This window comes from Lepidochelys olivacea, assembly GCF_965140295.1.
Source record: "Lepidochelys olivacea isolate rLepOli2 genome assembly, chromosome: 6".
Lineage (NCBI taxonomy): Eukaryota > Metazoa > Chordata > Testudines > Cheloniidae > Lepidochelys > Lepidochelys olivacea.
Window position 1 is genome coordinate 42,440,540 of NC_140416.1, and position 14,244 is coordinate 42,454,783.

The 14,244-nt window shown below is 44.3% G+C and overlaps 2 protein-coding genes across 5 annotated transcripts in view; one reads left to right on the top strand and one right to left on the bottom strand.

The window, feature by feature from the left end:
* The window catches only part of GAS2 (growth arrest specific 2), a 159,117-nt gene extending 152,785 nt beyond the window's left edge, over positions 1 to 6,332 (bottom strand). Inside the window, exon 1 of one of the 4 annotated variants that reach the window (XM_084630905.1) lies at positions 6,309 to 6,332. The gene's annotated coding sequence lies outside the window, so the exon portion shown is untranslated. Of the gene's footprint in view, positions 1 to 4,533; positions 4,619 to 5,458; positions 5,479 to 6,308 lie in introns of those variants that run through there. The other 3 variants (XM_084630898.1, XM_084630901.1, XM_084630900.1) reach the window with 3 other exon arrangements.
* FANCF (FA complementation group F) lies at positions 5,465 to 12,306 on the top strand. The gene has a single exon (XM_084630896.1). The coding sequence runs from the start codon at positions 5,557 to 5,559 to the stop codon at positions 6,583 to 6,585; it is 1,029 nt and encodes a 342-aa protein (XP_084487022.1). The 5' UTR covers positions 5,465 to 5,556; the 3' UTR covers positions 6,586 to 12,306.
* Positions 12,307 to 14,244: the final 1,938 nt, after the last annotated feature.

A 14,244-nucleotide genomic window follows, 5' to 3' on the forward strand; every position in this document is an offset into this window, starting at 1 on the left:
AGTTGGGAGGAGGTTCAGGTTACAGGTGCTTACCACAGCAGGTGTGCAAGAAAGTGTTAGCGGCTTTAGGGTTTGTGCTGTGAGGTTCTTTTAGAGGTTCTGAGGAGATATGGCAACCAGGAAAAAGAGCTGGCTTGGGGGCACCTGTCACCCATTTTTATTAGAAAACCAACATGAGCCCCAAACCCCATAGATTTTCCATGATGTAAAAACAAATTTTATCAAACTGGCCTGTTGTAAATTAATGCCCATACATGGATACTAACTAACAAGCTAAGACACCTCTTTGTTGCCTTGATGGTCAGCATCCTCTCATGAAATTAACATGGCAATGTACTAGTACTGTCATTTCATCTAACTTTGCCTAAGAAGCCTGTGCTTCTACAAGAGAAGTTCAGGTATCTCTTGGAGTACAATTATCTTAGCTTTGATAATTCAGATTTCAAGTTCAATTTACAACATCAGAGGAGAGCATGTGGAGCGGCTAAACATCTACTGATTATTTTGGGGGCTCTTCTTGGTGCTCACCTGATATTAGTGAAATCCAAACAGACTGCATCTCCCATAATGCACCACAGTCTCTCCTTGGGTTTGATCTACCATGTTGCATCATGGGAGTCTTTCCTGTGGTGGAATTAGTAACTGGAATCTCATGAAACACCATGACACCTCAGGCAGACACAGAGTTAAAAAACAGGACACAAAAAACCCAACAGGAAAAAAAGTTTAGTTTTGGATCAACAAACTGAAACAAAACATTTCATTTCAGGAATGTCAAAATGTTTCATTTCAATTAAAAATGTCAATATTTTGACTTTTGATCCCAGTTTGGGACAAAATCAAATGTTAAAATACCAGAATTTTGCATAGGCTGGAAATTCCATTTTTCAATCAGCTCTATAGAGGCCTGTTAGAAATCCCATCCATTTCCCTTTACATGCAGGAATGTTCTAGATTTCTTAGGGCTTTGTCCAATGCAGTCATATGTTCACAGCCTGTTTTTGTTAGGTTCCTGGTGCTGCAAATGTGATTATTTGATTTCTTTCAAGTGAAATTTATAGGCACATTTATGTTATATAAACATGTACATTTCATCCAATAAGACTAAAATCAGAAACCCTCAAAGATTTCCTATGAGAAATTCCTGAAGGGAACTTTCTCATTTATTTCTGCTGTGGTGCAGACAAACCTCCAAAATAAATCCTTCATTAAAATATACATGGACCTAAAACTTAGTGAAATTGCTCACTTTAGAGACCATAACACCTATTGCAAGAGAGACTGTGTTAATACTAACTGTTTTCTGACTACCAAAACTTCCATCTGTAGTTTCACCTGAATGCAGTATTCCCCACTTCATATCTTAAACTGTTGTGTTGCATTTGTCGCTGTGTGCTGTTGAATGGTTGACACATTCTACCTGCGAAATGACTGCATTTCAGCAGTGAATGAAGTATAATATGCTTTTCAATCTTTTGGAATAAAAGATGATATGTAAACAAACTATTATTAACATTAATATCAATTGTGGTGGGTGTGTACCGCACATATGTAATGAAATAGTTAATTGGAGAGAGGGAACAATTAGTGTACCTGGTTGCACCTGAAGGGTGAGCTAGGCCCAACTGAAGATGAGTCCAGCTGAGGGATGATCTGGGTGGTGAACATAAAGGGAAGAAGCCCAGATATAAAAAGGCCTGTAGGGAGTAATCCTTCTTTGAATCCTAGAGAATAGAAAAAAGCCCTAGGGAGGGAGAACAAGACTGCCTAAAGGAAGGCCAAGGTAGGAAGAAGTTGAGGGAGATAGTGAGGCCTCTGAAGGAGCAGATCTTAGCCGCTTATCCACAAAGTCCCTGAATGGTACCCCAGATGGACAGGAGAGGGTGAACATGCCTATATTCCCCTTCTGGATCACTGGAAAGATGATGTGGAAACACTATGAGAAGAGGGAGAAGGAATACTGAGTGCAAAGCTTCTCCTCCAGGGAGAAAGTTCTAGGAGGTGTTGCTCAGCTGAACAGTGAGAGAACAATGCTGCAGAGCCTGGGTCAGAGCAAACAGTTATGTCTGAGTTTAGTTTAGTGGATCCTTAGCTTACCTTAGAAGGAGTAAGACTAAATGTGAGCTGGCTGGAGGGTGAGTCATGAGAGGAGGTAGACCGGGGTGGCCAACCTGTGTCTCTAGAGCCACATACAGCTCTTCAGAAGTTAATATGCGGTTCCTTGTGCAGACACTGGTTCCGGGACTGGAGCTACAGGCACCAACTTTCCAATAGGCCAGGGGGTGCTCACTGATCAACCCCTGGTTCTGCCACAGGCCTGACCCCTACTCCTCCCCTTCCTGCCCCTTCCCCTGAGCCTGCTGTGGCCTCGCTCCTCCCTCCTGCACACCACAAAATAGCTGATCAAGAGGTGAGGGGAAGGCGTTGATTGGCAGGGCTGCCGGTGGGTGGGAGGCACTGGGGATGCAGGGCTGCTGACGTATTACTGTGGCTCTTTGGCAATGTACATTGGTAAATTCTGGCTCCTTCGCAGGCTCAGGTTGGCCACCCCTGAGGTAGACCCTTAGAGAGCTAGAGCAGCTGTTGGCAGGGTGCTTGCTGAGGAGAGTCTGCTAGGCCATGCCCAGCCAGAAGGGCATATGCCAACAGTGAGTCCACTCAGCAACAAATTCATTACAATAGTATTGTAGAAATCTAGGGACCTGTGGCCCTCAGGAGAAAATCTGCAGTTAATTCTGAACTGAAAGTCTATTCTAAGACTTTTAAACTCCAGTGCTTTCAGAGGGTGTGTTGTGGATGTGGTTTTGTGTTTTGGTTTTTTTTAGGATTGAAGGACTCATTCCAACTACCTAGCCTGATCCTTTGGCTAACACAGGCCATAAAACTTCACCCAGGAATACCCCCATTGGGTCCAAATCTTTTAGAAAGACCTCAGTCTTGATTTTAAAGATGCCTACTGATGGGCAATCCACTCCATCCTTTCATAGGTTGTTCCAGGGGGTAAGTACCTTCACTGTTAAACACACAAATAAGAACCTTCTTTATTTATTTTTTAAGTCAGCACATTAGGAGGGGGAAGAGGTTAGGGGCACTAAAACCCAACTATCTTCCTCATCAGTTCCAAGATTAGTTCTGAGTTGGCAGTGATGATGAGCATCTGCCCTCTGTTCTTTACGTCAGGGGAGGGAGGAGAGAATAGCTCTGGCAGTGGGGGGCCTAGTGAGGACAGGAGCTTCACTGGCTCTGAGTGAGTCTAGAGCAGTACTCAGGAAAGGATGGCTCCTCTTTTGTACAGAACTATTTAAGGTAGCCTAGGAGAGGGGAAAAACAGGAGGAAACTGAGAACCAACAACCATCTAGGGTTCCCCAATTCTCTGCTTCAGTCCGTGTTAGAGCAGCTTGTGGAAATGTTCTAATTTGCACCACTGTAAACAGTCTCTTAGGGACCAAACACTGTCTAGGGACAATCAAAATGCAGTACACTCCAGCTGCTTCCCCTTTCTCCTCCCAACATATCCGTTTGTGCTGCAGCTTCCAGGAGGAGTCAGAGCTTGCTATGCTATCTGTAGGCCTGCTGGGAACTTCCAGGTGCTTTCTGCTCCCTTTGTACCACTCAGGTGATATAAAGGGAAGAGAACAAGGCAGAAAACTTGCCACAGAGCATTGACCTTCCTTCAGTGATATATGCGGCCCTCAAGCTGAGAAGTTCTACACTAGTGCTCTATGCTATCATTTGGAGCTTCATAGCAGCAATAAAGATAAAATTGATGACTCTAATGCAAAAGCATAGGCCTCTGCCACTTGACCTAAAGAAGAATTACTAAAGATAAATTATGCAAATAACAGTGGGAGCTGGTCCTAGCACCAGGAGACATGGAAGTAAGCATATGCCATGTGGATGAGTAGGGCTTGGAATTGGACAAACAGTGCTGTGAACTCTCACAATTTTGACCCCTGCTGTAGGTGGTTTCATGAGCATGTGATAAATTTCCAGCCAACTCTCATCCACTTTGCCAGTCTTTCAGAAGTAACATGCCAAATTAAGTGCTACTGTAACCCATACTAATAGAGTGACTCTGGATCATCCTCTACTGGCTAGACAACATATAGACCAAGAGTTCTCAAACTGGGGGTTGGGACCCCTCAAGGGGTCATGAGGTTATTACATGGGGGGGTTGTGAGCTGTCAGCCTCCACCTCAAATCCCACTTTGCGTCCAGCATTTATAATGGTGTTAAATATACTAAAAAGTGTTTTTAATTTATAAGGGGGTGTCACACTCAGAGGATTGCTATGTGAAAGGGGTCACCACTACAAAAGTTTGAGAACTACCTATATAGACTTTTATGACAGCTGCTGCTTGCATGCTAATACATCTGGCTCTTCAGCTCAAGTAGTACAGGCTTATGCTTTTTACTAAGGGTGAGGGCTCTGTCCCCACAGATAACTCAAATAGGAGAACAGCTACATTTGGATATGCTGATTGTAACCGCTAGACCATAACCTGGTACCAGAACCAGGAATAGAAACCAACCTGATGCCTGGCATTCCACTGCAGTATCACAGTCGTGGAACCCACTTGCAATGTGTGTATTGTGGTCCAGCCCAACCCTGGAGAGACATAGTGGGTAGCAACATGAGTGTGAGTGCCATTTCTCTATTTATTCCTATAGGTGAAAAGGAGAGGTCTCTGATTAGTATTGATAACCCTCCATCATGAATCAGCCTGCCCAAAATCATGATTGTGTAAACCTCATCATAATTTAAAAACAATTTGGGTATTATTACTTATTGTTTTTTGAGTCATTAGTGGTTCTGATGACATTTTCAACATTTTTCTCTACAACTGTAAGAGCTAGACACTTTTTAAAAATGAAAGCTGAGCCACACTTAATCACAAGATTATAGCAAATAGGGACTTAAACAAATGCTACAGAGCTAACCACTAGAGCTGGGATCTCTGTGTAGCTGTGGATGTGAAGACTGTGGGTTCAAACGCTGCGGAGTAAAATCTATATATGTCAAAGTTAGTGTTAGACCCCTGGTGTAATTGTGGGGATTATTTTATATTGTACTTCAACGGTGTGGTCATATTTTATGTTGGTGTTGCAGTCACAGCAGTTGCACTGTGGTTAAAGGGAGCTGTCCCTCTAACTACAGGTCACTTTATAGCAGGGCTGTTGGAAGATGCCTGAGAAGGGCAGGTCTGTACTGCAAGCGGGGGTGTGACTGCAGGCTGGCTAGCGAGATGGGCGCTCCGAGCAGCGCTGCACACAGGCACTATAGGCCGAAACAGTCACCCCGGCCTGCACCACTCTCGCCGCTCTGCCTGGCTTTGACCCAGCCGGCTCAAGCAACACTCCCTGACTCCCGAGGCCTTCCCCCGCGATCTAGCGGAAGCGGAAGTCAATTGGCAGGGGACTGACATCACTATCAGCCAATGGGATTGCAGAGCTCACCTCAAGCGGGTTCCCATTGGGCTATCTCACGGGCGGAAGGTAGAGCTGCGGCTCAAACTTGCGGCGGGAAGCGCCAGGGGCCCGGGCGAGCCGTCGCCATGGAGACGCTGTTGTGGCAGGTGGAGCAGCTGCCTGGGCTCCTGGCCGTGTCCCGCTCGGAACAGGTCCGGGACTGGGACCCGCCAACCCTGGACAGAGCCCTGCAGTGGGGCCGCTACTTCCAGCACCTGCACGGCCGCTTCCGCGCCCAGCCCCGGCTCCGGGCCGCCCTGGGGCAGCGGCTCCGCCGAGGGCAGCCGGGGCCGCCGCTAGGCTTCGGACACCTGGGGCGCTGCCCGGAGCTGCTGGGCCTAGCGCTGCTGGGCAACCGTGCGCTGCCGCCCGCCGCCTGCCACCGCCTCCTGCGGAGCTTGCTGCTGCCGCCCAGCGGCCAGGCTACCCCGGGGCCCTGCAGCCTCGGCCTCCTGGCCCGGCGCAGGGCCGCCGTCCAGCTGCTGCCGCCTCCCAGCTCCGCCCCGACGCGCCCTGGGGAGCTGGAGCCGCAGCTGCGGACCGAAGCCCAGCTGCTGCTGTCCCGGCTGCAGGAAGACGAGGAGGAGCAGGGCCCGGCAAGTGTACTGGAGCAGCTGCCCGGTCCTAGGGTCTACCGGGTGCTTGCGGCGCTGCTGCTGGAGCAGGCCGGGGACGACGCTGGCAGAGAGGGGGCCAGGCCGGCTGCGGCGGTGCTCTCCTGGCTGCTCGGGGACCCGGGCCGGCTCTCCGACTTCTGCCGCCTCCTGCCGGGCTCCCTCCTGGTTGCCCTTTCTGCCCGATACCCCCAGCTGGGCACCCCTTACTTGCATCTCCTTACCAGCTGGGGCAGCCGCCTGCGCTACGATCCCCTGCGTGGCCAGTGGGCTAGCGGCCGCTGCCCCGGTGAGGACGAACTCTCCTGGGAAGAGCTGCGCGAGCGCTTCAGCTGCTTCATGAGGGGACCTGCCCCGCTCCGAGAGGCTGCCCTGGCTTCTCTGAAAAACCTGAAGACCCAGGATGGAGACTTCGAAGTCTGCGGCCTGAGTGTCTGGACTGACCTGTTGCTGGAGATAGAGGCACCCCTCGAAAGAAAGGACTGGACTCTAGAGAGTTAGCCCGGGGGAGGAGAGGACTGGGACATTAAATAGGTTTCATAGGAAATTCAAGGGCCTGAAATCCAAAAAAACGGAGTAACTTTATTTTCTCGGTAACTAACACCAAAGCCAACTGGATTATACCTTGTTTGGAGTGAAAAGGCAACTTTGTGATCAGATTGCATGCCATAATATTTAAGTAAGTTAGCAAAGAGTACCTAAGGGACCTGGTTCTGCTCTTGCACATCCTGGTGTAAACCTGGACTGATTTCCCCCCACAGGAGTTACCCATATAAAATCTGTGTAAATGAGCTCAGAATCAGGCCCCTTACATCTAGTCAAGTTGTTCCCAGTTAACTTTCTCTTACACTGAGAACAAGTTGACTAGGAATCTTCTTTCCTCTTATGTCTTTGCCAGCTCTGATATTCCCCAATACTTATGGTTGGGCTATTTAGTTTAAGGGCACCCTTAATTCTGTAGATCACTAACAGGATATGCTTCCATCCCCTATTAGCACTATTGCTACAAAAGTAAAGTGTGCAGAGGAAACTAGTTTAACTTTGTGCTGAAAAGTTAGAAGTTGAACTGTTCATTGCTGTGGGTACAGTCTGTTGACATTTGTTTCTAGTAGCTGCAGAGTACAAAAAGGGGGAAAATGACTTTTTTTTTTTTCTCACCTTTTTAGGATGCTCATAATTCCCAGTTAAATGTATTCTTTGCTATCATCTTGTCTTCCAGTGGTGTTTTTTTTTTTTCCCCCTTCATGCTTTGGAATATGCTAGGTACAATGTGGGGAGGGGTGCAGAGGTCAGAGGAGATTTCATGCCCAATGGGAAAGAGTCCAGAAAGCATACATAAAGCCCGCTGATTTGATCTTTTATCAATCACCCTGTGGCATGTTTGTTACTATATTGCAGTGGAAACTTCATTTTTCTATCCTTTGTTTGTCACTGTGAATGGATACTCAGTAGCTTAGCTTTTTGTTGAGTTTTTTTCCATCAAACTGGAAATACCAGTAGAAATACCTTTTTGCAAATGGGTTGGGCAACAGACTTCTTCTTTCCCTCCTAGATGATTACTGAAGAACCTGCTTGTCTTAATTGTCTTTATTAAATTGTGACTTTGATCACAATCTCTATGTGGGAAAATAATTACTGGTCAGGATTTGCTAAATGAAGGCTAGATGTGGAAACTGACCATGAACTATAAAATGGGCATTATCCTAACACAAAAGCAACTGGCTCCTGCAGTTAACCTCAACTTTTCACAGTAAACTGCTCACTTTTTAAAATAAAACATTTTATTACACAAAGCAAGACGTGGGACGTTACAGGTATGAACGTGGAAGGTTTTTGACCTACAGCCTCAATATACTTCTGAGCTTTGATGCTAACTGCACATAAAAATAAACAGTAAATCTGTTTTGCAAAACAATTGAAATGCTGTATGACGATGATACAGGGCCAAATCATGACCCCTCTACATCTGTTAATTGATCGGACTACCAGGTAATGTTACTACTTTGGTGAGTGACTGCTCATCAGTGGACCATAAAGGGGGGAATCATAATCTGGCCCATTGTGAGCAACTGTTAAGAGTGCATCAGCAAAATGACACCTTCATTAAGATATTTGATTGCTTCAGATTGTTTAAAAGCACTATGTAAATGGAATATGCCAGAATTCTTAAAATTGTTCTAAATCAGCAAGTCTAGTCTAATCTGAGAGCAAATTTGTATGGGCAAATTATAAACCTATGAAAATAGGAAACTATACTATAAACTCCTTAATTAAAAGACCCTTCCTTATTATAGTGATAGTAGATGATTTAGAGCAGAAGCTCCTTCTCAGTGAAGCTTGAGTCCTCTAGTTACACTGAGTTCATCTTCAACCCAATGTGGCCCATTAAAGCAAGGAATGTCTGCTGCCAGAACATTCAGGCCCCTGCATATCACCCACTTAATGAGGTTATTACAGAGGTGTGTTGCTGGTTGTTTGTTTGTTTGTTTAATCAAAACTGAACATCTAAGCCTGTTTCTTTTGTTGCCTTACCGACATTTTGCAGAATACACATAAATTTCAAAGCACAAATAAAATACACAATAAATTATTCAAATAAAATGCCATTGAGACTTTTGGTAAATTACAGGAATCCTAGCATTCCTTTGCTGTTCTACAAAATGTTTGCAAATATTCTGTTGCTGTGGAAATCTTATTCCTTAACCTCATATTTGATCATTTAACAATCCTACTTATCAGACAGTATGATGAAAACCCAAACTGTTTGCAATGGGAATTATAATTAGCAAATATTTTCTGTTCGTGTTTTAACTTGAGATCTACTATAGGTCATTACACATATTGAATCTATTTCCCTAAGTTAAGTATCCTCACACCTTCTTGTCAACTGTCTAAATGGGCCATCTTGATTATCACTACAAATGTTTTTTTTTTCTCCTGCTGATAATAGCTCATCTTAACTAATTAGCCTCTCACAGTTTGTATGGCAACTTCCAACTTATCTGTATGTGTGTGTATATCTATATATATCTTCTTACTAATGTTCCATTCTATGCATCTGATGAAGTGGGCTGTAGCCCACAAAAGCCTATGCTCTAATAAATCTGTTAGTCTCTAAGGTGCCACAAGTACTCCTGTTCTTTTTACGGATACAGACTAACACAGCTGCTACTCTGAAAACTATAGCTAATGTAATTTCTCTCTTCTAGTTCCACTCCCCTTAAACTCATCTCATACTAGTGAAGTAGTAAATATGTATATCAGGCTCCTACTTCTGCTTTCTCACCCTGTTGTATCAAGTTTTATCCTGTATTTTCATACCTTGTTGGTACCTGCTTCTTGCTGTTATACAGGGAAAGGATACCATGGCACGAAATCTCCACTCTGTACTTTATCTCTTCGTAAGTGAAGCTGCTACCTTTTCCAGAGTCTTACTGAATTATCTTGGAATTTCAAACCATATCCTGGATGGGAATAATTCGTTGCTACCAATAGTGCAGCATGTGCAACATGTAGATCAGTGATACTCAGACTGAGGCTCATGAGCCGCAAGTGGCTCTTTAATGTATCTCCTGCAGGTCTTTGCAGCATTGAGTCCGGTTCTGTTCAATATCTTCTTCAATGATTTAGATAATGGCATAGAGCAGGGGTAGGCAAACTGCGAGCTGCCAGCCAGATCTGGCCCGTCAAGGCTTTGGATCCAGCCCGTGGGATTGCCACCCCTGTGGCGCCGCAGGCCCAGCACCGCTCCCAAAAGCAGCTGGCACCATGTCCCTGCAGCCACTGGGGGGGGAGGGGGCAGAGGGCTCTGCAAGCTTCCCTTGCCTGGAGGCACCACACCCCGCAGCTCCTATTGGCCAGGAATGGAGAACTGCAGCCAATGGGAACTTAGGGGGAGGTACCCACAGGCAAGGGCAGCGTGCGGAGCCCTCTGCTCCCACTCCCCCAGGGGCCACAGGGACGTGGTACCAGCCACTTTCAGGAGCAGCGTGGGGCCAGGGAAGGCAAATAGGGAGCCTGCCCTGGCCCCAGTGCGCACCGCTGCCACCCCAGAGCCGCTCCAAGTAAGCGGTGCGGGGCTGGAGCCCACACTCCAAACACCTCCTGCACCTCAACCCCCTGCCCTGAGCCCCCTGCTGCACCTCAACCCCTTGCCCTGAGCCCCCTTGCACACACCCCACCCACACCCTACACTCCCTCCTGCACCCCAATTCCTGCCCCAGCCTTACATTCATGGCCCTGCATGCAATTTCTCCACCCAGATGTGGCCCTTGGGCCAAAAAGTTTGCGGGTGATACCAAGCTGGGAGGGGTTGCAAGTGCTTTGGAGGATAGGATTAAAAATGATCTAGACAAACTGGAGAAATGGTCTGAAGTAAATAGGATGAAATGTCAATAAGGATAAATGCGAAGTACTCCACTTAGGAAGGAACAATCAGTTATACACATATAAAATGGGAAATGACTGCCTAGGAAGGAGTACTGTGGAAAGGGATCTGAGGGCCAGAGTGGATCACAAGCTAAATATGAGTCAACAGTATAACGCTGTTGCAAAAAGAAGCGAACATTCTGGGATGTATTAGCAGGAATGTTGTAAGCAAGACACGAGAAGTAATTCTTCCTCCCTACTCAGTCCTGATTAGACCTCAACTGGAGTATTGTGTCTAGTTCTGGGTGCCACATTTCAGTAAAGATGTGGACAAATTGGAGAAAGTCCATAGAAGAGCAACAAAAATGATAGAAGGTCTAGAAAACATGACCTGTGAGGGAAGATTGGAAAAAATTGGGTTTGTTTAGTCTGGAGAAGAGACGACTGAGAGGGGACACAATAACAGTTTTCAGGTACGTAAAAGGTTGTTACAAGGAGGAGGAAGAAAAATTGTTCTTAACCTCTAAGGATAGGACAAGAAGCAATGGGCTTAATTTGCAGCAAGTACGGTTTAGGTTGGACATTAGGAAAAACTTCCTAACTGTCAGAGTAGTTAAGCACTGGAACAAATTGCCTATGGAGGTGGTGGAATCTCCATCACTGGGGATTTTTAAGAGCCGGTTAGGCAAACACTTGTCAGGGATGGTCTAGATAATACTTAGTCCTGCCTTGAGTGCAGGGAACTGGACTAGATGACCTCTCGAGGTCCTTTCCAGTTCTATGATTCTATTATATTAAAACTGTATGATTATTAACCAATCAGGATGCTTTGACTATGTTGTTAATCAACTGTAGTTGAAAATAATACTTGGTCAGTCATTTTGCTGTGAGAAATATATAGCAAGTTAAACAATGAATTCACACTACTGTGGTTCTTATGGGTAATATTGATTGCTCATTTGGCTTCTGAACCACGGAGGTCTGATTATCACTGATCTAGATGTTGCTTTACGTGATGTAATTTTATTCTATTTCTAGACAGTGGTAATTGTATACTTTAATTTTTGGAGTATTTTCCTATGTTATATGGCACTGAGTGCACTACCTGTGAGTTTATTTTTTCCTTTGCCTTCCAACCCCAAGAGGAGTCGTAAGTTCCAATTACATATTAAAGAATCTGTCATCCTGAAACATGTTTAAAATAACACCTAAGATTCATCTAGCTGGAAGAAGTAAGAGGCCACTGGCACCTTACGTAAGGGCCATCACAGGTGAAAATCCACCAATGACCACAACAGTGGGAATTTTAACCAAAAAGTTTTAGTGTATACAAGATCAATATCTGTTTTAAATTTACTCTTTAAGTAGCTAATATTGTCCTATTTCTTTTTATCATGTTTGACTGAATTTTCCTTTTGATCTAGTTTATGTTCAGCTGAACTGGGTCTGATCAGCCTTTTGTGTGGGATTTTTGTTTTGCCCTTCACATAAGGAATAAGAAGTCATATGAACTGCCCTGATGGAAAATGTAAGGCAGTACAACAAAGAGATAGAAAATGACAGGGCTAAAAGCATCCATGTACAGCTTTATATTGCATGAAGTGCCTTTCTTTTGATAGACATATAAAATGTGTTAGCATTTGAACAAACTGCCTCTGTGTATTCACAAAAACTTTAGAAAATTAACATGTAGCATTTAAAATTGATGAAAGTAGCATTTTCTTGATGCTGAAGGTCATATAAACATCTTGAGAATCACGTGCATAGAAGTGTGGAGAAATGGGCCACATTGTAATGGTTAATACAGTGTGTATTACACTTTGCTTTCTAAAAAGTTGTTAAATGAACAATATATTTGGGTAATAAAGAATGTCCATGTTGTGAACATTTATTCTTATTTCTACTATCTATTGATTGAAGTTATTTTTAATCAAATTATGGCTCCTATTGCCTTTCAAGTCTGTGACATAGGTGTGGTCGGAATAGGCAACTCCTGAGTTATCATTGCTGTTTGACCTTGGTTAGTTAGTTCCTCACTTGGTTTTCTCCATCTGTAAAATGGGGATACTGCTTAACTAGCTGTTGGGAGGACTTTCAAGAGTGGGGGTTGGCTGGAGGGGAAACCAAACATCCTCTTTGAAAGTAGAGTAATTTTACCACCAGGCTAAACTAATTTTGATTGATTTCTGCACATGTTGGCCACTAGAGGGTGCTTATATTATTTTAGGAATTAAACAAATACTGAGAATTAGAAGGGGGGGAAACAATACTGGGCTAACCTGGGTTAGTCACCCTGAGGAATAGTGGAAATTTTGTTTGGAATTGTTTCAGAGTAGCAGCCGTGTTAGTCTGTATCTGCAAAAAGAAAAGGAGTACTTGTGGCACCTCAGAGACTAACACATTTATTTGAGCACAAACTTTCATGAGCTACAGCTCACTTCATTGGATGCATGCAGTGGAGAATACAATGGGGAGATTTTATTGCAGATTCTGCCTGATCATTTCCTTCTCTGAGGGATCAAAAGGAGGTGTCCCCACTCACACAATTTAGACACCCCTTCTGTATCCTGAAATGTCTGTGCCTATCTGTGAGCAGATCAGATTTATCCTTCTTTACTTGTACTTTTTGGATTGCTGACACTCCACTGTGCCCTCAGTGGGGGCTGATGACTGTTCAGTGGGTCATAGAATAAAACATTTATTCCTTTACTGAAGTCATTAGGGAGTTCTGTTATTGACTAGCGATTGGATCAGGTCTTTATCATTGACATCATTGATCATTAAATTGCACTTGGAATCCTTGCCCCCTCTCTTTTTGTGTCACAGAGAGGCAAATAAAGACGTAAGAAATGGACAAAGATGCTGTCATCCTACAGCAGCTGTTTGTCTGGAACATCCACAAAGGAGTTTCTGCAATGTCAAGTGTGGAATCAAGAGCCAGAGTAGCCATTTGCCTTGTTCTTGATCTGTTGCTCTTAGTTAATTTAGAAACATGTAAAATGGAACCACCAACTCGGGAAAGGGATTAGATAGATCAGTGATGATCTCTGCTTAATGTGCAGGTGTTGTCAAAAAAGCAAGCAAGATGTTAACATGCATAAGGAATGAGACAGAGAATACGGAAAATATACCACTACATCAATCAGGCCTGCAGCCTCTTTTGAAATACTGTGTGTGGTAGTGGCCACTCCATTTCAAACAGGATATTAGAGAACTAGAGAGGATCCAGAGAAAGTCAGCAGAAATGATGAGCATGAAAAATAACTTTCATACCGGGCTTGTTTGGGATTGTTTACCGGTGGAGCCAAAAACTAATATAAGTATATAATGAAGCGGGGAAGGCAAACAGGGAGCTTTTGTTCTCCCAGTCTGACAATACACTATGGGATGCTAAACAAATTAAAAGGTGTCAAATTCAAAACAGTTACAAGGAAATAACTTCACACAAGGCATAATTTGTTTGAGGGACTAATTGCCACGGGATGTCATTGAGGACAAGAATTAGCTAGATTTAAAAAGATTAACATTTATATGGATAAGAAGAATATTCAGAATTGTAGCTGATGTTGAGAGGGATATTAAACCTTTATTTTTCTGGGTTTAAAACAATCTCTAGCTAATAGGGATTAGAATTGTTCCCCATCTGCCTATTGCAGGGTTCTTGTACCTTCTGAAGCATGTGATGCTGGCCACTGTCAGAGAACAGAATACTGGCCTAGATGGACTTCACGTTTGAGCCATTATGATAACTCCTGTGATACAGAAAGGAGTAAGTGGTTCTTAATGGCTAAA

What these genes read in the sequence shown, in the direction of transcription:
- FANCF (XM_084630896.1), top strand. Translation starts at nt 5,557, where the DNA reads ATGGAGACGCTGTTGTGGCAGGTGGAGCAGCTGCCTGGGCTCCTGGCC.